This window comes from Trichomycterus rosablanca, chromosome 14 (assembly GCF_030014385.1).
Source record: "Trichomycterus rosablanca isolate fTriRos1 chromosome 14, fTriRos1.hap1, whole genome shotgun sequence".
In the NCBI taxonomy this organism is placed as follows: Eukaryota; Metazoa; Chordata; class Actinopteri; order Siluriformes; family Trichomycteridae; genus Trichomycterus; species Trichomycterus rosablanca.
Genome location: NC_086001.1, coordinates 13,103,232 through 13,126,995, shown reverse-complemented (window position 1 = coordinate 13,126,995; position 23,764 = coordinate 13,103,232). Strand labels below are relative to the sequence as shown.

Below are 23,764 nucleotides of genomic sequence, written 5' to 3'. Positions count from 1 at the left end.
GAGGGTAGAGGTCCCTGCTGAGTCTGGTTCTTCTCAAGCTTCCTGAAAATTAAGGGAGTGTTGCTCTTGACTTGCTAACAGGGGTTTTTAGTCTGTTGGTCCTGGATTCTATAAAGTTGCTTTAAGACAATGTCTATTGTAAAAAAGCGCTATACAAATAAATCTGACTTGACTTTATTGCGCCCAGTAATTCCAGGGAAACCTGACTGACCATGAACAGAATACCGCAAGTAGTCTCTTTATAAATGATCAAGATGTTTGTTTATTACTGCCGTACACTTAAATTCATCACGCCTTGTTCCTCTTGCTGTCCCGCATTCTTACAACCACTGTATGAGAAAGATAGGTCTCAGGGAACTGTCTCTACTCGTCGGTTGTCCGAGCTTGTCCCTGCTGTCTTACTCACCCATTCCAGACTGCGTTGACTCACTCGGTTCTCACATGTGTGTCTGACTGACGGGTCTTTTTTTATTCTGGTGCACAGGTCACGTTTCTTATCCCTGATTTTTCCAGTCGCCAACAATATTTAGGGAGCTACGACCCCTTAAACTTCCCACTGCTTACCTGTCGTGACTGTTCCAGCTACACGTCACCTGCTGAGACGTCATGCGGTATAAGCACCACAGTGTCTAGACTCAAGCCCAGCAATTGAATAAACAGATGAATCTCATTCACTGTGGAGCAGCTGGTAGAGTGAGTGCAGTACAGCAACATGGGACCCAGTGATCAGGGTTCAATCATCGTTTGCATTCACTGTCTGTCTGCTGTTTTTCTTTACATTTCACACCGACCCCCCCCCCCCCCCCCCCCCCAATTTAGTCATATTCAATTACCCAATTGCATTACTCTTCCTCTCTACTGATGTTGACCTCCACTCCTGACTGAGGAGAGCCGTGACTAACACACGTCCCCTCCGACGTGTGTAGTAGCCGACTGGATCTCACCTGCATTTCACCTTTTCTTTTCACCCGAGTTCATATGTGGATCAGGTTTGAGAGACACACTCTGTCCACATTATCCCTCGACTCAGCCAGCAGAGGTCGGAACTGCAGCAGTTATGCTCCCAATTATTGTTCGTGTAGGCGCCCAGCCTGCCGGTAGCAGAGCTGAGATTCAAACCGACAAGTTCGAGGAGTTTTCCCGCTGCGCCACCTGTCTGCGCTAGCTACTCCTGTTTCCTTTCACCTTCAAAAAATATGCAGAGGAGGATTGGCTGTGCTAATCCCCTGGGTGTACACTCACTGAGCACTTTATTAGGTACCCCTAGCTGGTACATCCATTTTCATTAACACTTTATCCTGGTCACAGTCATGGAAGGTTAGTTCCACCTGGAAATACTGGGTGCAATGCAGTATTACACTGAACAGGGTGGCCATCAGACATAACCAGGCATGTTAATCGGGTGGTGAATCATTCTCAGCACTGCAATGACACTAACTGGTAACGACAGGCTAGTGTGTGTACTGGTATGAGCGCATTAGGTGCAGCAGTGTTCTTCTGAAATCATGCTGGTAGATAGATTTGCGATTTTAAATTGCCTGTGTGTGAGGGATTGGTAATGAACCAGTGTATGAAACCCAGTGATGTGCTGGAATCCCAAACATATGCTAACTAGCCAAAGTGAACAGGATCTTGCTCACTACTGTACAGGAAGCTGTCATTGATGAGCTGGTGCAGCACTAGCAGACCAATAGGGAAGCACTAAATCCTGCAGCATTATGAAGCACTGAGGTCCCCCCGTTTCCTTTTCCTCTTCACCAGTCATTGTTCAGAGGAAGTTCTGCAGCAGACCAGGGTTAGTCAGGCTCTGTTCAACCGCTGTGTTTCCTGTCAGGAAGACCTCACAGGGGATGGGGAGTTGGGGGTGGGGGGCAGTTAAAGTAAGCTTTTCTTACTGTTTTCTCTCTACACTCTAATTTAAACCTTGAATAATTTATATGCTACAATGGAGCCGTGACTCCTGATCTCTTACCAGCAGGGATTTTCACTTCAGGATTTGCGAGCCAGTGGTGGTGTTGATGAAGCGTTTTTGTTTTTAATAGGAGTGGTAGCTTAGTAGGCAGAGCTTTGGGCTATCAATTAAAAAGTTGAGAGTTTAAATCCCAGCTCTGCCATTCAGCCACTGATGGGCCCTTGAGCAAGGTCTCTTGGCTCCAGGGGCGCCGTACAATGGCTGACCCCAGCTCTGACCCCAGCTTCCAAACAGGCTGGGATATGCAAAAAACATAACATAACATTAAAACCACCTCATTGTTTCTACACTCACTGTCCATTTTATCAGCTCCACTTACCATATAGAGGCACTTTGTAGTTCTACAATTACTGACTGTAGTCCATCTGTTTCTCTGCATGCTTTGTTAGGCGCCTTTTCATGCTGTTCTTCAATGGTCAGGACTCTCCCAGGACCACTACAGAGCAGGTATTATTTAGGTGGTGGATCATTTTCAGCACTGCAGTGACACTGACATGGTGGTGGTGTGTTAGTGTGTGTTGTGCTGGTATGAGTGGATCAGACACAGCAGTGCTGCTGGAGTTTTTAAACACTGTCCACTCACTGTCCACTCTATTAGACACTCCTACCTAGTTGGTCCACCTTGTAGATGTAAAGTCAGAGACGATCGCTCATCTATTGCTGCTGTTTGAGTTGGTCATCTTCTAGACCTTCATCAGTGGTCACAGGACGCTGCCCACGGGGCGCTGTTGGCTGAATATTTTTGGTTGGTGGACTATTCTCAGTCCAGCAGTGACAGTGAGGTGTTTAAAAACTCCATCAGCGCTGCTGTGTCTGATCCACTCATTACACACTCAACACACACTAACACACCACCACCATGTCAGTGTCACTGCAGTGCTGAGAATGATCCACCATCCAAATATTCAGCCAACAGCGCCCCGTGGGCAGCGTCCTGTGACAACTGATGAAGGTCTAGAAGATGACCAACTCAAACAGCAGCAATAGATGAGCGATCGTATATATGGCAGGATGAACCTGTTCCTACACTATACTAAACTAAAATTAAAGCATTTAGTTTGCTCCAGTTTCAGTACATTGCAGAGTTTGTCTCATTTCAGATTGGCAGGTCGAGACAGGTCCAGTTCCACTTGGAAACACTGGGTGCAATGCAGGATTACACTGGACAGGGTGCTTATTCGTTGCAAGGCTTTGGCCATCAGACAGAACCAGTTGTGTCTGTATAGATGCCCGGCTGGCAGTTAGCACCAGTGAGATTTAGCCTTGGATCTCAGCTGTGGTGGGCAAAAGTAATAGACCACTGTTGCAACCATTTGTTGTTCTGTGAACTTGTACACCCTGTACCTCAATTATCAATAGAAAGGGACGCCCGCTGGACACCCACTGACCAGGTATTAGTTGGGTGGTGGACCATTCTTATTACTATACATTACAGTACTATACATTTCTTCATGTAAAATACTATACAGTACTATACTTGGCCAGGCCACCAGCCTGTTCAGGTGATTTATGACACACAGGATGTGTCTAAAGTGGAGAAAGTGGGATAGATATTTACCTCCATGCAACTTAGTGACGCCTACTGTCTAGTTGAGGTGCCAACATGAACAATGAGTGAATACGCAACCTGGTAAAAAGAAGCGGCAGTCGAAGAAGCTACAACTATGGCTGCTTGAACTCGAGTTTAGTTTGTGTTCAATCAAATGCATTCATTTTTGGACCATACATCAGAAACCTGGTTGGAGATATGACACAGTTTATAAAGCTGAATAAAGCTTCAGTTCTCCTTTTGCTGTGTTTGGAGTTGATTTTTGCTGTTTTTGGTCAGGGTGAATTAAATATAGTACACTGATGGGGTAAACAGTACCGCTGTAACATTTGCACAAACATCCTGTTGGACGTCTCTGTTTATCCTGCATGAAGAGCTCAGATTTCAGCTGCAAATAGATCTTTACCTGAATATGCTAAGTGGAAAATGCGTAGTATGGTATTGGGTTTGTGCTGGACGCGCAGGACGTGTTTAAATACAGTACAGTACTTTCCATGCTGTATTGATTCATTTATTCTTATTATTAGCAAAAAGACCTCCTCTATAATTATTGGCACTCCTTGTAAAGATGAGTAAAATGGAACAGTCACCAAAAATAAAGTAATAGAATTATTTGTAATTCCTGATTGTGAATCTAAAGCTGCTTGTACAACCCCTCATCTGATCGAGAAGAGCTGGATCACCACACGCCCCTTGCGACATGAATCCAATCTGCAACCGCTTCTTATCACCTGCCAGTGTTGGGTTCCAACACAGAGTCGTATTGCAGACAGAAAGCCACACTGTGCTCCGTGTGACTCCACCCATTTTTTTTTAATGGCCCTCACATGGAGGGAATTTGTTTCTGACTGTTGGTAGCTCTCTACAATATACAGACAGTAAAGTATTATTATTATTAAATTATAAACAGCTAGTAAAATTTGCATATATACAAAAAAATGAAATTACAGTAAAATACAATGCAGTATAAACCGATAAGGCATAATATTATGACCACCTTCCTAATATTGTGTTGGTCCCCCTTTTGCTGCCAAAACAGCCCTGCAACTGTGATGCACTGTGTATTCTGACACCTTTCTATCAGAACCAGCATTAACTTCTTCAGCAGTTTGAGCTACAGTAGCTCGTCTGTTGGATCGGACAACACGGGCCAGCCTTCGCTCCCCACGTTCATTAATGAGCCTTGGCCGCCCATGACCCTGTCACCGGTTTACCACTTTACCACTTTTGATAGATACTGACCACTGCAGACCGGTAACACCCCACAAGAGCTGCAGTTTTGGAGATGCTCTGACCCAGTCATCTAGCCATCACAATTTTTCCTGCTTCTAACATCAACTTTGAGGATAAAATGTTCACTTGCTGCCAGATATATCCCACCCACTAACAGGTCCTGTGATGAGATAATCACTGTTATTCACTTCACCTGTCAGTGATCATAATGTTATGCCTGGTCGGTGTATGTAAAGTGCAGTGTGATATAAACTTTGAAGCTGTTGACTGTGGGTTGATCTAAAACATAAAACAAGAATCAAACTTAGTATAAATAATTAAAGGGAAAGTTACTGTTTATTAAACACCTGTGGGATGAATTGTAATGCTGATGTTGATCGTTTTTGGTGTCCAATATCAGTGTTTAACCTCACTCGTATATTCTTGAACCTTGTGGAAAGCTTACCCAGACTAGACTTAATATTAATGCTTATGGTTTTGGAATGGGATTTCCAGCAAGCTCATGGCCATGTGTCCAAATACTTCTGGCCATATAGTGTATTTTAAAAAGCTGGTTGTGCTGCCCAACAGAAGAAGTCCATTAATATTGTACATGTGAATTGTCCATGACGGTTTCAGTTCATCACCAGTTCAACAGTCCTTCTGTTTGTTTGTGAATGATTAGCCGGGCTATAAGCACCTTCCCGTCTGTCTGAGCCGTCTGATCAGAGCCAAGCAGCCCAGTTGGAGGAACCACCTGCCCCCTCCCTCGTAATTCTGCCATGTTAACACTTCAACACCCATAACAGCTGCCTCCCGACTCATCCCAGCCTCCCGTGCTCGGGTCATGCTGGGAAAGACTGAACCATTACAGCAGAACTGTTTCTCTTCAGCAGGTGGAACTGTAACAGATCACGTTTCACCATGATTAGTGCTGATATTGTTCCGTGCTTTTCAGAACACGGCCTGGCGGAGGTCAAGAAGCTGCTGCTGCTGTTGCTCGGGTGTGCCGTCCAGGTGAGTCTGCCAACACCAACTGTCCTCTACCATTCAACTGTCCTCTACCATTCAAATGTCCTCTACCCTTCAGGATCTACTGTAACCGTGGAACTGACAGAAAGTCAGTCGAGGTCATGCAGAGTGAAAAGAGAAAAGCTGCTAAAGCTATCATTGTGACAGCTGGCACTGATTGGCAGAAGGCCAGACTGAGCTCTGTGTAAGAGACAGTGCCACAGGAGGGTACACAGTCAATCTGTTAACACTCTGTTAGAGTAGTACAGGGGGTGTCAACAAATATTAACACACAGCAATATGGGGAAAAAAAACAATAATAAAACTAGATACGTTATACAAAGAAGTACACGGAAAATGTGCTTAATTTTATGGACCCCGTTTTTCAAAAATCACAGATTTTACAGATTTCTAAAGAAAAGAGCCACATTTCACAGCAGTCATTAAATTACACTCATACATTGAATGATAGAATAAATGGAAGCTACAATATACAGTGGAGTCCACATTCATAGTTGAACGTAAACCTAGAACATCCAGCGACGGTGCAGGGCTCTGTCTCAAAAATAAAAATTATCGTCTGTGAAACCACCTCCTTGTTTCTACACTCACTGTTCATTTTATCAGCTCCACTTACCATATAGAAGCACTTTGTAGTTTTACAATTACTAACTGTAGTCCATCTATTTCTCTACATGCTTTTTTAACCTGCTTTCACCCTGTTCTTCAATGATCACAGAGCAGGTATTATTTAGGTGGTGGATCATTCTCAGCACTGCAGTGACACTGACATGGTGGTGGTGTGTTAGTGTGTTATGCTGGTATGAGTGGATCAGACACAGCAGCGCTGCTGGAGTATTTAAATACCATGTCCACTCACTGTCCACTCTATTAGACACTCCTACCTAGTTGGTCCACCCTGTAGATGTAAAGTCAGTGACGATCGCTCATCTATTGCTGCTGTTTGAGTTGGTCATCTTCTAGACCCTCATCAGTGGTCACAGGACGCTGCCCGCGGGGCGCTCTTGGCTGGATATATTTGGTTGGTGGACTATTCTCAGTCCAGCAGTGACAGTGAGGTGTTTAAAAACTACATCAGCAGTTCTGTGTCTTATCCACTTATACCAGCACAACACACACTAACACACCACCACCATGTCAGTGTCACTGCAGTGCTGAGAATGATCCACCACCTAAATAGTACCTGCTCTGTGGTGGTGCTGGGAGAGCCCTGACCATTGAAGAACAGCATGAAAGGGGGCTAACAAAGCATGTAGAGAAACAGATGGACTACAGTCAGTAAGTACTTTTATATGGTAAGTGGAGCTGATAAAATGGACAGTGAGTGTAGAAACAAGGAGGTGGTTACATATATATAATAAGAAATACATAGGAAGTGTGAACAGGCCAGTGTATGGAATGTTGTGTTTAATTATATAAAAAAGTGTTCTCACAAGATAAGTTGGGACAGGAGCAAGAATAGAATTTTTGAAAAAAAAAAACAGTAAGCTGGGATTGTAAATTAACTTTACAGGTATTTAATTAAAAACAGCAAAACATCACATTAAAGAGATATTTAAGGTTTAATCCTAACAACTTTATTGGTTTTTGTAAATATATGCAAATTCCTGGTTCCTAAAATTTGCTGAATGCTCATAAATACGTTTAATAATTTTCCACGGAGAAATTTGAGAGTAGGAAAATAAAATAAAGCTGGAGGCTATAACAATGAAAGAAGTGAATAAATACAAGAAAACCCTTAAAAATTAAAATGAATGTAGAACAGAAAAGTAATAAGAAACTACAGTCTCGTGACAAATAGCTGACAGCTGATTCCTCGGATTTCCGTTCAGCTTCAGCTCGGAGCTCATAAGCCTCTCACAGCGGTGATTTGCATGTCTTCACTTTAAGGACCGAGAGGGTGTCGGCTTCAGGCGTAGATAAAAATTGTGTGAGCGCTATAGGATTTTATTCCTATAAATAATCCAAAACATAAGTCATTCCAACCAGTGACGCGTGAACCGTTTTAAATATTGAATTGCAAATTAGCTTTGCATCAGAATGACAATTTTGCACTTAATATTGAAGGAACCTGAATAAAATAAATGTTATATTGTATATACTGTATGTCAGGATGAACCTTTGTTGATAGGTTCTGGATTTAATGTCTGTTTTCTCCACATATTTGCAGTGTGAGGAAAAAGAAGAGTACATTGAAAGAATCCAGACGCTGGATTTTGACACAAAGGCCGCCATCGCGTCTGATATTCAGGAGGTAGGTATCCACGTTTCGTTCATTTCGTGCTGAAAATGTTAAGCAATAATTGAAAGGCAAATGAAATCAGGACTCTAATGTTATATTTATTTTTTATTTCCCAATAAAGTACCGTGTCCACTCACTGTCCACTCTATTAGACACTCCTACCTAGTTGGTCCACCCTGTAGACGTAAAGTCAGAGACGATCGCTCATCTATTGCTGCTGTTTGAGTTGGTCATCTTCTAGACCTTCATCAGTGGTCACAGGAGGTGTTTAAAAACCCCATCAGTGCTGCTGTGTCTGATCCACTAATACCAGCACAACACACACTAACACACCACCACCATGTCAGTGTCACTGCAGTGCTGAGAGTGATCCACCACCCAAATAATTCCTGCTCTGTAGTGGTCCTGTGGGGGTCCTGACCATTAAAAAACAGCATGAAAGGGGGCTAACAAAGCATGTAGATAAACAGATATGGTAAGTGGAGCTGATAAAATGGACAGTGAGTGTAGAAACAAGGAGGTGGTTTTAATGTTATGGCTGATTCCTGATTGTAAATCCGCTGCCGCTTGCAAACCCTATCTGATAAAAAAGAGCCTGATTGCCACACGCCTCCTCTACTGCTTCTAATCAACTTCTAGTGTTGGGTTCCCACACAGAGCTGTATAGCGTAAGGAGAGCCACACTAAGATCCATGTGACCCTCGCAGGCGCCCGGACCAGTCCCGGAGATCGCATATAACAGCGACAGCGGGAAGAGACCATGTCTGACCTTCCCTTCCTCAAGCACAGCCAACTGTCTTTGTGTGGACACCCGGCCAAACTTACACTCCTCAGTGATGTGCTAACGTGTTAGATCACTGTGCCAGCCAAGCACCCGTATTTACTTCTGCCATATAGTAATAAAGTAATGCCAGTACTGATCCAAGTACCGTATTGAAATTCACTGGGGAATAAAGTGGGTAGCACTGTCGCCTCACAGCAAGAAGGTCCTGGGTTCGATCCCCTGGTGAACCGGTACAGATTCTTTCTGTGTGGAGTTTGGATGTTCTCCCCGTGTCTGCATGGGTTTCCTCCCACAGTCCAAAGACATGCAAGTGAGGTGAATTGGAGATACAAAGTTGTCCATGTCTGTGTTTGACATTAAAGACTTGAACTGACTAATCTTGTATAACCAGTAACTACCTGTCCTGTCATGAATGTAACCAAAGTGTAAAACATGACGTTAAAGTAATAAATAAACTATAATGTAACAGAGCGGTTAAGCATCACCCTGGTTGGGAAAGCATCGCTCGTTGATTAGACGTGACTGAGTAGACGCCGGGACTGGGTAGAAAAACTTTGAATTACTTCATGTGCAACCTGAATCGTTGGACACCATGGATGCTCTGAAACATGGAAGCAAATCAAGAAGCGAGAGAGATACAACCTGAAGCAACAGATTTTGTTCCAGATTTTGCTCAGTACTTTCAGCACAAAATTACATCCAGACCTGCTCCAGCCTTTATTCCTTAAATTTAAAGCTCATATTAAGGATATTGTACATTTCAGTTATCCCTGACTCTTGCATTACTGTAATATAATTGTGTGCTGCTCTTCTAAAGGTCACTCACAATCAGGAGAACGTGCTGGACCTGCAGTGGCTTGAGGGTGGCGAGTCTCCCCCTGAGGATCTGGACTCGTTCTCCAGAAACCTGGTCTTCCACCTCAGACGTCTGGTGGATGAGAGAGACGAACAGCTAGAGGTATGAGACAGACATTGAGGTCGCTTTTATAATAGTAGGTTTGCCTACTGCTAATGTGTCCAGGTGTATAAAGCAAACATCCCCACTGTCTTCATAGACAAATACAGGCATACTGAGTGACACTGTGGCACAGTCAGAGTTCTGTTCTGTCAATAAGAACCTAAGAACATCAGCTCAGCAATTAAGCAGCTCATGGTGTAACTGCCAAGTACTGAAACTCATGGTAGAACCGGCAGCTAGTTTTTATTGGTTAAGTTGGGTCTCTTAGTTTCAATGAACTGAAAGCTTAATGTAAATACTGATTTTCCAGTGTAAAGTTTGGGGAAGTTCCTTTTCTGTTTTGTAATGATGATTTTTGTAACAAGCAGAAACAAAAGCAGCAAAAGTGGACTAAAAGCAAATGGTTTTAAAATAAGTCTTTTAAGCACATATTAAAGTAGTGTTCATGTGACCAAATATTTTTGGCCATGTCTTGTTTACATGTGTGCACACGGTAGTGATCATCAATTTACCAACTTGGGTGATGTTCAATACACAGACAGGACCACTTTACTCTAGTTAGTGGCCAAACAAATACACAGTGGGAAGCACTGTCACCATACAGCCGGGTGAGGTCCGGGTCCTTTCTGTGTGGAGTTTGCATGTTCTCCCCGTGTCTGTGTGGGTTTCCTCCGGGTGCTCCGGTTTCCTCCCACAGTCCAAAGACATACAAGAGAGGTGAATTGGAGACACTAAATTGTCCAAGACTGTGTTCAATATAAACTTGTGAACTGATGAATCTTGTGAAATAAGTAACTACCGTTCCTGTCATGAATGTAACCAAAGTGTAAAACATGATGTTAAAATCCTAATAAACAAACAATGAACTATAGAATAAATTAACCTGTAGGCCCTTAACCCTGTAATACTGTGACACATCTAGTTAAATAGGTGCTACAAAGTGATACGGGTCCTGTTGACCTTGGTTCAATCATTTATGTTTAGATGTTTTGGCTGCTCCAAATTGCTCCTAGATGTAGGCGGGTAATCGAACTGAGGAGTATTGTTCTGGGAAAAGAGTGTATTCCTGCCTTGCACATTAGTATAATCCTGCCGGTATAAATCCAAAAGTATCATATTGAAATTTACAGGGAAATAAAGTCAGACAATGGTACACTAAATCTTTTACGTGCTTCTATAAGGGAACAGTGGTTAAGCCTCACCTTGGTTGGAGAAGCATTGCTAGTTGTGTAGACGTGACTGAGTAGACATCGGAACTGGGTTAGAAAACATTCATTTGCAACCTAAATTGTTGGACACCATGGATGCTCTGGAACGTGGAAGCGAATCCAGAAGTTAGTGCAACCTGAAGCAACAGATTTAGTTCCAAACAATGAACAAGCAAACAATGAACTATAGGAATAAATTAACCTGTAGACTGGCACAGTGACACAACTAGTTGAGTAGGTGCTACAAAGTGATACGGGTCCTGGTGACCTTGGTGCAGTCATTTTTGTTTAGATGTTTTGGCTGCTCCAAATTGCTCCTAGATGTAGGCGGGTAATCGAACTGAGGAGTATTGTTCTGGGAAAAGAGTGTATTCCGGCCTTGCGGACAGTGTTTCCATGTTTGGTTGCCAGACCACTACAAACATGACCAGAATAAAGTGGCTAATAAATATTAAAGAATTGCTATACTGAGCTTTAATTTACAGTAGATAAAAGTTGGAGTTCTGTGATTCTTAATGGATGTGCCGGTTATGTCTCTTGGAATTGGTGTGTATTTATGGGTGGGTAAACTTTTGGTTTCAGTGATTACAGGGTGAACTACAGAAACAGATTGGCTTTTCCCTTCTGCAACCACGGTATAATAAGAGGCTAGCTATTTAGGAAGGAAATCCACCATGTATCATTTCAACAGTTATGATGATAGAGTAAGGGCTTTTCTGAGGCAGGACTAGAAGAGGAAACGTGGGCAAGCCGACCTGCTTGCTTTGATCGCATTGTTTACAAAATTGTTACATGTTCTTAGAACATTTCAACCTTATTTAAATAGCAAGATCAATTAAATATCAAACAGTCAACCTTTAAAAAAGCTACATAGTTTGCTTTTATCCATTCATGATCATCTTGTGTGTCTCCTCTCATTTAACTCTTGGTCTTTTCTGACTTTTTTTCTGGCACCCTCCAAGCAGGTTGTAGTAAAATAACCTGTTTATATTTAGTTCTGCTGTAATAGTGGACTAAAACAAAAAAACAAAAGAAGCCTAATCTTCCACTGAGCCTTTCCTGTCCTCTGAGGGCATTCCCCCTCTCAACCGCTCCTCTGAGCCTGGATAATGATCCACATAATCCTGCTTGTGGTCATCCTCTCTTCATTAAAACCACAGTATCAGTCTCTTACCACACCCCCCTCACCTGTTCCACACATACATGCACTGCCTGGAGGGTTGATCCTACATATGCTCTTACAGGAATATTCCAGTGTTTTCTCTGCCTCCTGGAATAGTAGAAACTATCAATAAAACAAGCAGCAGTCATTTGCAAATCCATTTTGACCTTTATTCAGTTAAAACAGTTTAAAGTTGATACATTATTTTAACAATAGGGCAGCACGGTGGCTAAGTGGGTAGCACTGTCGCCTCACAGCAAGAAGGTCCTGGGTTCGATCCCCAGGTGGGGCAGTCCGGGTCCTTTCTGTGCGGAATTTGCACGTTCTCCCCGTGTCTGCGTGGAGTGGCACGGTGGGTCACCTCACAGCAAGAAGGTTCTGGGTTCTTTCGGGTCCTTTCTGTGTTGAGTTTGCATGTTCTCCCAGTGTCTGCGTGAGTTTCCTCCAGGAGCTCCGGTTTCCTCCCACAGTCCAAAGATTGAATTCAAGGTGAATTGAAGATACTAATCATGTCATGTCATGTCCATGACTGTGTTTGACATTAAACTTGTAAACTGATGACTCTTGTGTAACCAGTAACTATCACAAGATAGAATCCTAATAAAATAAAACAAATCATACATTTTAGCTTTAAATTTGCAGTACACAGGTTAACATTTTGCAAAACAAGGAAATATCTCAGAATTGTTGTCTGTCAGCACAGTAGTAGATGGGGTTAAATGACCCTCTCCTACTCTCAGGTTTCACCAAACGTGACCTCGTCTCCGCTGTACCTGGGCAAGTCTGACAGGCGAGTCGGTTCCATTTAACGGAATCGTCACGACCCGCTGCTCAACCTGGCGTAGCTAACCACTGTAATCTTTCTTACTCTCTAATTAGAGAGCTGACACAGAACAGAGGGGAAATCTTTCTGCTAATATTTGCCTGTCAAGTTTAGTTTACTGTACACAGCCAGGGTCATGACCTCCTCTTATACATGAGAGAGAATTCTTGCTGAGAGCAAATTCTCAAATAAATCGTTCATACAGACGGCATCAAATAAGAATAATTCAGTTTGTCATTATAGAGATAAAGATAAAATTAATACAGGGTTTAAGCATGTGGACAGTTTTAGGGAGGTTTGCTAGCATTTGCTTGGGTAGAGCCAGGAGGTTAATTCTGTTTTTTTTCACTCACAGACCATCGTAGAGCTGACCCAGGAGAGAGACTGCGGCCAGTACCCTCCCCCCACCTCCTGCGCTCAGTCCCCCAGCGACTCCTCTAGCATGAGGCGTACTGAAAGCAGACAGCACCTCAGTGTGGAGCTTGCAGATGCCAAAGCCAAGATACGACGCCTCCGTCAGGAGCTGTAAGTACAGAGTCTTTCGTCACGGTCCTGCCCGAACACAAGCTCTACACTCACTGTCCATTTTATCAGCTCCACTTACCATATAGAAGCACTTTCTAGTTCTACAATTACTGATTGTAGTCCATCTGTTTCTCTACATGCTTTGTTAGCCCATTTTCACTGTGTTCTTTAATTGTCAGGACTCTCCCAGAACCATTCTCAGCACTGCAGTGACACTGGTATGGTGGTGGTGTGTTAGTGTGTGTTGTGCTGGTATGAGTGAATCAGACACAGCAATGCTGATGGAGTTTTTAAACACCTCACTATCCCTGCCGGACTGAGAATAGACCACCAACCAAAAAATTCAGCCAACAGCGCCCCGTGTGCAGCGTCCTGTGACCACTGATGAAGATCTCAAAGATGACCAACTCAAACAGCAGCAATAGAGGAGCGATCGTCTCTGACTTTACATCTACAAGGTGGACCAACTAGGTAGGAGTGCCTTATAGAGTGGACAGTGAGTGGACACGGTATTTAAAAACTCAAACAGTGCTGCTGTGTCTGATCCACTCATACCAGCACAACACACACTAACACACCACCACCATGTCAGTGTCCCTGCAGTGCTGAGAATCATCCACCACCTGTGGTGGTCCTGTGGGGGTCCTGACCATTGAAGAACAGGGTGAAAGGGGGCTAACAAAGCATGCAGAGAAACAGATGGACTACAGTCAGTAATTGTAGAACTACAAAGTGCTTTTATATGGTAAGTGGAGCTGATAACATGGACAGTGAGTGTAGAAACAAGGAGGTGGTTTTAATATTATGGGTGATCAGTGTATGTTGCATAGGCATATAGGTGGGAGTGCCCTTGGTGGGCTTGTGGTGGTTGGCTAGCGTGATAGACCAGTGCGCTATCTGAGCTTACATCCAACGTTTCACCCTTTTTGCAATTTTACTGTTTTATGGAACTATGTAATGAGGAGTCCTGCTGCTAATTAAACCCTTGTGTGTTTAAAATTAAGGCTGCAAACATAGGACACCAGACATGGCTGATTTTAACTTTATTCAGGATCGGGAGACCATTGTGCACAATGAATTTTGGCCGTGATCATTGAGAAATTTGCCCAGTTGTGTGGTTTTTTGGAAAAGCCTCAAGTGCTGCACCATTGTGTCATATTTTAGCGCATTGCAAAGCCTTCAAAATGGTTACAATGTTGGTAAATTTCCACCAAACACCTGAGCACAGCAAAAGCAGACTGTTAAATCATGCAAAAGCAAGCAGAGTTCCTCTAAAGGCTTGGATCAGCAGAAATATGCTAATTGCAGGCTTGTAAATAATGAAACTTCCTCATTAGGAGTACGTTAACCCTGAGAGATAATGGAGTGTAGAGGTAGCGGTCGCTCTGATAGAGAAGCAGTGTTAAAACAAAGGGGAAGTTGGGTTTACAGTAGCTCTTCCAACGTACATCTACGTGCTTTGTTTTGTTCATGGTGGTTTGATATAAGCAAGGTGAAGAATGACTCTGGACAGCAGTCGTCGCATCACTCTGGATAGGATGCCTGGGGATTTGACCCAAATCACATGACAATCTAATACATGCTGTGTTCTTCAGAATTCTTTGACCTATTTGCAAAGCCTTTATCAGAATACTTTGTTGATCACTGCAGTGTGAAATATGGAAACCCCCTTTAACTCTACCTTTAACTCTAAGACCTTTAACTTTAAGGGCGGCATGGTGGCTAAGTGGGTAGCACTGTCGCCTCACAGCAAGAAGGTCCTGGGTTTGATCCCCAGGTGGGGTGGTCCGGGTACTTTCTGTGTGGAGTTTGCATGTTCTCCCCGTGTCTGTGTGGGTTTCCTGTGTGGCACATAAACAATATTCAAATAAACAATGTCTAGATCTCCTTTAACTTCCCAATCTATGTATAATAGACTGGTGGCCACTTGGTGAGACTGGTCTGCACAGGTGAATTTATAGGTGGTTTAATGGCGTTGATCATACTTACTACTGTTCTGAAACGTGTGAGTTCTATGAGTTCATTTGCATTAAAGTAATTAGATGCAGCTGTATTATACCAGTTAGCCACATGAAACATTTCTAAGAGGAAGAGACAGTGATGTAAGGCCAGGAGCAGGACGCTCCTGGTGTTCCCATTCTGCCAGATACTATCAGGATGTGGAATGGGGACTGTTGCAGATTTGCATAACCATAGTGCTTTTTCCTCTGCTTAAGGCTAAAATAGATAAGATTTTGCACAGTGCAGGATCAACCAGTATGCAAATTCCAGACACAAAGCATTGCTCAAGCTTAGGTACAAAGACTGGGTAAGTATTTGATTTCATATGCGGACAAAATGTGTGAAACTTCTAAAGCTGTATTGTATAAAATTCACTTACAAAGAAGGACATCATTTAATGAGATAATTGATAGTACATTCTAACTCCTTTTCTCTATGTATTTATAAATATTCTGTCTCTGTCTACTGAGACTTCTTGTTAAATAGTTGATTCAATTCTATACATACCATAGTACATTTACAGGTGAGAGGGGTGTAAATATTTATCACTGCATCACATCGTCAAACCACGTTTAATAATAATCCGTTGACTAAAATACCAATTCAACCAGTCAAAGTCTCATGCTTGTCGTTCTTTTGTCTTTAGCTGAGAGAACCATGATTTGCACGTCATAAGGTGCCACATGTTTTTAATGGAACACATCTGGACGCCCTTTATTCTTTATAAACAATCTGAAAGGTTTTCCATTGTGCTTTTAGCCCTGCCTATTATGAGCAGAGAATTTCCTGAAAATTGTGACAATGGGCAATGTAGAGGAATAAATACCCCAAGTTTTGTCAAAATTGACCTCATATTTACAAAAACCACAATCATGTTAAAACCCTCAGCGTCTTTTTTTATTATTTATTGATTTTGTGTAAATTTACAATTAAATCACTGATTTTTGTCTTAATTTTGTGTTTCACGTACTGTCCCAACTTTTCTGGGATTGTTTGTTTGTTTATTAGAGTTTTAACGTCATGTTTTACACTTTGGTTACATGACAGGAACGGTAGTTACTCAGTACACAAGATTCATCAGTTCACAGAGTTATATGGAACAAACATAACATTAAATCCACCTCCTTGTTTCGGCACACACATTTTATAAGCTCCACTTACCATATAGAAGCACTTTGTAGGTCTATAATTACTGACTGTAGTCCATCTGTTTCTCTACATACTTTCTTAACCTGCTTTCATGCTGTTCTTCTATGGTCAGGACCCACACAGGAGCACCACAGAGCAGGTATTATTTAGGTGGTGGATCATTCTCAGCACTGCTGTGACACTGACATGGTGGTGGTGTGTTAGTGTGTGTTGTGCTGCTATGAGTGGATAAGACACAGCAATGCTGCTGGAGTTTTTAAACACCTCACTGTCACTGCTGGACTGAGAACAGTCCACCAACCAAAAATATATCCAGGCAACAGCGCCCCGTGGGCAGCGTCCTGTGACCACTGAAGAAGGTCTAGAAGATGACCAACTCAAACAGCAGCAATAGATGAGCGATCGTCTCTGACTTTACATCTACAAGGTGGACCAACTACGTAGGAGTGTCTTATAGAGTGGACAGTGAGTGGACACCGTATTTAAAAACTCCAGCAGCACTGCTGTGTCTGATCCACTCATAGCAGCACAACACACATTAACACACCACCACCATGTCACCAACTAAATAATACCTGCTCTGTGGTGGTCCTGGGAGAGTCCTGGCCATTGAAGAACAGCATGAAAGGAGGCTAACAAAGCATGCAGAGAAACAGATGAACTACAGTCAGTAATTGTAGAACTACAAAGTGCTTATATATGGTAAGTGGAGCTGATAAATGGAAAGTGAGTGTAGAAACAAGGAGGTGATTTTAATGTTATGGCTGGTTTAAATAGATTTATCCCATTTTAAAGCTTTTAAGCATGCATACATACATTTAATGTTTCTGAAAATCTGAAAGCACAAAAATAATAAATATAATTTATTTCAATCAGCGTTTAAAACACTGATTATACACACCAAAATGGTTGAAAATGTGACTTTTTTACATCAGTAACAAGTCAGAATGTTCTCATCTGCTGTATGACTGACATTTTCAATCTGCTTTCAGTTCATTTTTCACTTTCGGTTATTGCAGCTAGTGCTCTAACAATTTACAGTAAGCACCAAATATGAGTAAATTTATTTAAAAAAAAAGGACGTTGGTTAAAGATGACTGAGGCAGAGGATGTGTTTTTGTAATTTGTGTTTCTGTGTTATAGAGAAGAAAAGAGTGAGCAGCTGATGGACTGTAGACAGGAACTGGAGAACCTGGAGAAAGACCTAAAGAGGATTCAACAAGAGGTACAATACAATAAGCCTGCCACACCTACACATGCTCACTGTGGAATTGTTTGATGATAATAATGCCACATTTTAACATAATTATACACTTTACTGACTATTCTGGTGTCTGTGCTTTTATGTTGATCAAATGTTTTGTAGTAATATTTATCAATTCCTAAAGATTTGTGGGGTCCTTTCTCTTCACATTAATCATAATGAAGGCATGTTGACGTATTCCAATATACTGTACATTCTCGCCATATAAATCCAAGCTTGAAGAGATTTATCCAACTCTGCTTATCCACCTGTAATTCAGGCACCTTGGGAAATTTTGTTGGTGTAATGCTGCTTATATCTCAAAATGCTACTTGTCAGAGATCTGTTCAGTCTGATCCATGCTGTTAATTGACAGTTAACCTCATTAAATGTACCTATAGAGCTTTGTTACTGATTTTAATTGTCACTTTAAAGGCACTAAAACTCCCGGATTCAAGAACAGTTTCTTTCCACAGGCCATCTCCCTCCTAAATAAATACATGACTGACAATACAGACTTGAGCGTGACAATATTTAACTTCTGCCAATTCTACATGCTGTGCACTTTACTGTTATTTTTTAAATATTCCACATGCTGGTATCTTACATTATCATTATATCACTGTATATTGCCATTGGTGTGTTACCATATATTGTGTACCTCAGCTTATATGTACATACATACATTGGTCGCTGAATACTGTACATACATACATGCAAACGTCCATACATTTTCTATATATTGCCTGTATATAGTCTTATAGTTTGTATATTTTTGTGTTTAATGTTCTTGTGCATTGTCTGCAACTTGTACATTGCTTGTATACTGGATTTATACTAGAGAGATACCATCAGCCGCAACTGAATTCCTTGTGTGTATCCACATACTTGGCCAATAATTCTGATTCTGAAGTTGTTTTTTTTAATTGAGTTTTAAGTTCATGTTTAAGTATCGCTTTATCCTGTTCAGGTTTACGTGGGCTGGTTTCCTTGGAATCACTGGGCTCAGTGCAGTAATGCACCTCAGACTAGACGCCAATCCAAGCCGTAGCCTAGTGGTAAGGTATTGGACTAGTAATCATAAGGTCACTGGTTCAAGCCCCACCATTGCCAGGTTGCTGCTGTTGGGTCCTTGAGCAAGACCCTTAACTTTCAATTGCTCAGACTGTATACTGTATCTGTAACGTAAGTCGCTTTGGATAAAGGCGTCTGCTAAATGCCGAAAATGTAAATGTAAAATCCATCGCGGGGCCACCTCCCAACCTCAGACATACCCAATCACGTCTGTAGATGCCCCACCAGTCGATAGCACTGCTGAGTTTTCCCTTTTTTTTGCTATTCTATTTATACATTTTTCTCTTTTCTCATTCCAATTTAGCCTAGTCAAATCGTCTTCCGCTGCTGGAGACTCCGTTTGTGTCTGAGGAGGGTCATTTTGCCTGCTTTACGCTCCCTCTGACATGTGTGCCATCCGCAACCCCTTCTTTTTTGCCCATACTTTCAGTGAATCTGTGCGTGAGGCCTGAATCCACCTGCGGAGAGCCCCGCCCTGATCTCCGGGCTTCTCCACTTTCTGTACAGGCACCTCGGCTACAAATCAGGGTCCTTGCACATTGTTGAAGACCCTATCCACTTTTTATCTGGTCTTTTCCCACATGGCAGACCTAATAGCCAATTTTGTGTGCTGTAGGCACTGCCAATTATGCCTGCTAGGGATTATTATAAGTGGTGCTAGAGGATTATTATAAGGCTCACATGGGAATTTGGACCTGGATTTGGACCTAGATCCCAGCAAAAGTGGGCTAGCGTAATATACCGCTGTGCCACCCGAGCACAAGCTTATTTTAAATGTAACACTACATTTGTGTGTTTTAACATATGTGTGTTTGTATGTGTGTGTGTAATCAGAACCTCCAGTTGCTGTCTGATGCGCGTTCTGCCAGGGCTTACCGTGACGAGCTGGATGCTCTGAGAGAGAAAGCCATACGAGTGGACAAGCTGGAGAGCGAAGTGGGCCGATACAAAGAGAGGCTTCACGACATTGAGTTCTACAGAGCCAGAGTGGAGGTACGATCGCTCAGACCTGAAAGCACCGTGCCTGATTGTCGATTGTGTTGTTCGATTGTCTTTTGAATAGGCATGTATTTTGGCACACAGGAGCTTAAGGAGGACAATCAGATTCTACTGGAGACCAAAAGCATGCTGGAGGATCAGCTGGAGGGCTCCAGATCCCGCTCAGATAAACTGCATGAACTAGAGAAGGAAAACCTGCAGCTCAAAGCTAACATTCACGACATGGAGATGGTAAGATCTTTAATGGTAAGATCATACTTGTTTGAAAGACTGGGAGAAATCTGAATCATGTGGGGTTTATTTTTGTTGATCAGGAGCGAGACATGGACAGGAAACGTATCGAGGAGCTCCTGGAGGAGAACCTGGCTCTGGAGATGGCTCAGAAGCAGAGCATGGACGAGTCACTGCACCTCGGATGGGAGCTCGAGCAGCTCTCCAAAACGTCGCCCGAGCTCGAGGGTGGGTTTTATATACATTGTGCCCAAACAGTATACAGTCCAAGCAATTGAGGGTTAAGGGCCTTGTTCAAGGCCCCAACAGTGACAACCTGGCAGTGATGAGGCTTGAACCAGCGACCTTTCGATTACTAGTCCAGTACCTTAACCACTAGGCTGTACCTGTACTGTTCTACTCAATGTCACTTTACAGTCAGCACTAGGTCAGACTAAAGCTGTGTTGCACTTCATATCCTCCCCTTTTTATACCCTGAACAGGGCACCAGTCCATCGCAGGGCTTCGACCTCAAGACACTTAGCCCTCCATTGCTTTCACTGTATCAGTCATAAATTTAGGTCACTTTGGATAAAAGCATCTGCTAAATGCTGCAAATGTAAATGAATGTTACATTTTTGCAGTTAAAGATTTGGGTATAATCTACATTTTAATCTGTATTGCTAATGAGAAATGCCGTTTTTATTTCTCTTGCTATATTGCTCACACCACCTGTAATGTTAGATCATTAGTGCATTCACAATGCGTGACAAAATAGTAAGGCAGTTGTAGCCTAGCAGTTAAGGTACTGGGTTAGTAAACAAAAGGTCCCTGGTTCAAGCCCCACTGCTGCCAGGTTGCCACTGTTGGGCCCTTAAACAAGGGCCTAACCCTCAATTGCTTAGACAGTTTACTATTACAAGTGACCAGTAGAATACAATTTCAGAAATAAACAATTAAAAGACCAAAAAAATGAGTGGGTTATGACCCTCCTCTGAAATATGCCAAGGTCATCCAGAACCCTCAGGTCATCAGGAAGGGAATTCCATAGATTAGGACCATAATGGGAAAAGCCTGCCTTTCCACTTCTTTGCCAAGTGACCGGCATGACCAACATTAGCATTAGTTTGCTAGATAATCTAGAAATCAAAGCAACGATTAAAGATTGCTGTCAACACGTGATGACATTACAGGGCATCCTAAAAGAAGAGTTTTAACCAACTGAACCAAAGTTCCTTTAGCCGATATCACGTGATTAGTGTTTAGGGAATACAAGGGCACTGCGTGGGACCCTGTGGAATGGAATCTAGCTAAAGTTAAACCTGAATGAACTTTGACCCTGTTCGCCGCTGACCCTTTCAAAGCGCCAGCAATGAGATGAATTGTTTATCTTCTCACGTCTCCAAATGACAAAGCTGCTGAGCTTTCCTGTTTTAAATTACAATACATTCCATACAAACTGCATGAGAATAAACCGGCAGTATTGTCAGTAGTGATTATTAGGGATGTAACGATACACTCTACCCACGATGCAATGCGATTCACGATACTGGGTTCACGAAAAGATTTTTTCCCGATTTTTTGTATACAAAATAAAATAGAAGACAAATTATGAAAAAGTTTTCTTTTATTATTTCTCTTAAATTTGTGCTTATCATTTATTTATCTGAATAATGAATGTCCTTTTATTTCTGAGGTAGGTACAAACTATTCAAAACTATACAAAAAAAATGCTGCACATTTCCCTTTTTGTGTAAAAAAAAAAAAACTGAAATGAAATAAATCCAACATTAAATAAATATATGAATAATACAAATAAAGAAAGCATCCTCACATAAATAAATTTGGCTGAAAAATTCTGAACCTGGCAATCCTGTAGTGACGACAACCAGGCGAGGTGAATAGTGCAAGTGCCCTCTGCTGTTTAAAGTGAATATCGATAAATTATACATGTAAACCGATTTGAATCGTTACACATGTGAATCGATTTTTAACTGTCTTGTGGTGCATCGTTATATCCCTACTGATTATTTCAAGCTTGAGTAGCATGGCCAGCAGTAAGTGGTTTTGATGTATATAATGCAAAAGGATTAAAACCCCCAGGTTATCACCCACCTTGGCTCATAAGGCTTCCCACACCCAATTCCCTAAGTTGTTTCTTAAATCAGAAGAAAAATCCAGCAGTACAAGCGTATTATTAATCATTCCATGTTTTTGTGCAGTTCCACAGAAATCTTTGGGGCATGAGGTGAACGAGCTAACCTCCAGCCGTCTGCTGAAGCTTGAGATGGAGAACCAGGCACTGCTGAAGACGGTGGAGGAGCTGAAGAGCTGCGGAGAGGGTGGTGCGCGCCTCGTCAAGGCCGAAAAGGAGAACCAGAGGCTTAGTCAGAAGGTCAGTCGAGTCCTGTGTGTGATCACATCTTATTTGTATTGAGGCAAAACACAAAGCTTTACTGAAGTGCTCAAGTTTAGAAAAGGTATTCAATGTAATGTACTTTTTAACAAAAAGAATAAAACAAGTGTAGGTGGGGTATACAAACAGTTAAAACCACTGACTGTTACAGGTGTCGGTACAGACATTGATCGTCTTATTACAATTGGACCCTGTTAAGCACTTTGTAGTTCTACAATTACTGACTGTAGTCCGTCTGTTTCTCTACATGCTTTGTTAGCCCCCTTTCATGCTGTTCTTCAATGGTCAGGACTCTCCCAGGACCACTACAGAGCAGGTATTATTTAGGTGGGGTGGTGGATCATTCTCAGCACTGCAGTGACACTGACATGGTGGTGGTGTGTTAGTGTGTGTTAAGCTGGTATGAGTGGAGAAGACACAGCAGCGCTGCTGGAGTTTTTAAACATCTCACTGTCACTGCTGGACTGAGAATAGTCCAACAACCAAAAATATCCAGCCAACAGCACCCCGTGGGCAGCATCCTGTGACCACTGACGAAGGTCTAGAAGATGGCCAGCTCAAACAGCAGCAATAGATGAGCGATCGTCTCTGACCAACTATGTAGGAGTGTCTAATAGAGTGGACAATGAGTGGACACGGTATTTAAAAACTCCAGCAGCGCTGCTGTGTCTTATCCACTCATACCAGCACAACACACACTAACACACCACCACCATATCAGTGTCACTGCAGTGCTGAGAATGATCCACCACCTAAATAATACCTGCTCTGTAGTGGTCCTGGGAGAGTCCTGACCATTGAAGAACAGGGTGAAAGCAGGTTAAAAAAGTATGTAGAGAAACAGATGGACTACAGTCAGTCATTGTAGAACTACAAAGTGCTTCTATATGGTAAGTGGAGCTGATAAAATGGACAGTGAGTGTAGAAACAAGGAGGTGGTTTTAATGTTATGGCTGATCGGTGTATACGTCCCTAATGGTAGTGGCTTCTTTCAGCAGGATGATGCTGAAACAATGTACAGGAATGGTATGAGGAACATGTCAAAGTGTTGTGGTGGAAAACCTGTCAATGAAATACCTCAGAGACTGGATTATGCGTAGAAAAGAGTTTTAATCTTGTGTTCAGAGAAGGATCGCACAGTGAATGCAATAACACAGGAAAAAATAAACACCCTTATATACTCCCAGCAGGGTCCTTGTAGGACC

The 23,764-nt window shown here is 42.3% G+C and overlaps 1 protein-coding gene across 8 annotated transcripts in view; it reads left to right on the top strand.

Moving 5' to 3' along the window:
* Nucleotides 1–23,764, top strand: part of LOC134325959 (girdin-like) — a 107,873-nt gene that overhangs the window by 44,759 nt on the left and 39,350 nt on the right. For all 8 annotated transcript variants that reach the window (XM_063008152.1, XM_063008148.1, XM_063008151.1 and 5 more), the window contains exons 5-13: nt 5,692–5,750; nt 7,936–8,019; nt 9,609–9,749; nt 13,298–13,467; nt 17,761–17,842; nt 19,769–19,927; nt 20,018–20,164; nt 20,248–20,392; nt 22,366–22,538. In XM_063008152.1, the coding sequence (XP_062864222.1) occupies nt 5,692–5,750; nt 7,936–8,019; nt 9,609–9,749; nt 13,298–13,467; nt 17,761–17,842; nt 19,769–19,927; nt 20,018–20,164; nt 20,248–20,392; nt 22,366–22,538 (1,160 nt within the window). The remainder of the gene's footprint in view (nt 1–5,691; nt 5,751–7,935; nt 8,020–9,608; nt 9,750–13,297; nt 13,468–17,760; nt 17,843–19,768; nt 19,928–20,017; nt 20,165–20,247; nt 20,393–22,365; nt 22,539–23,764) is intronic.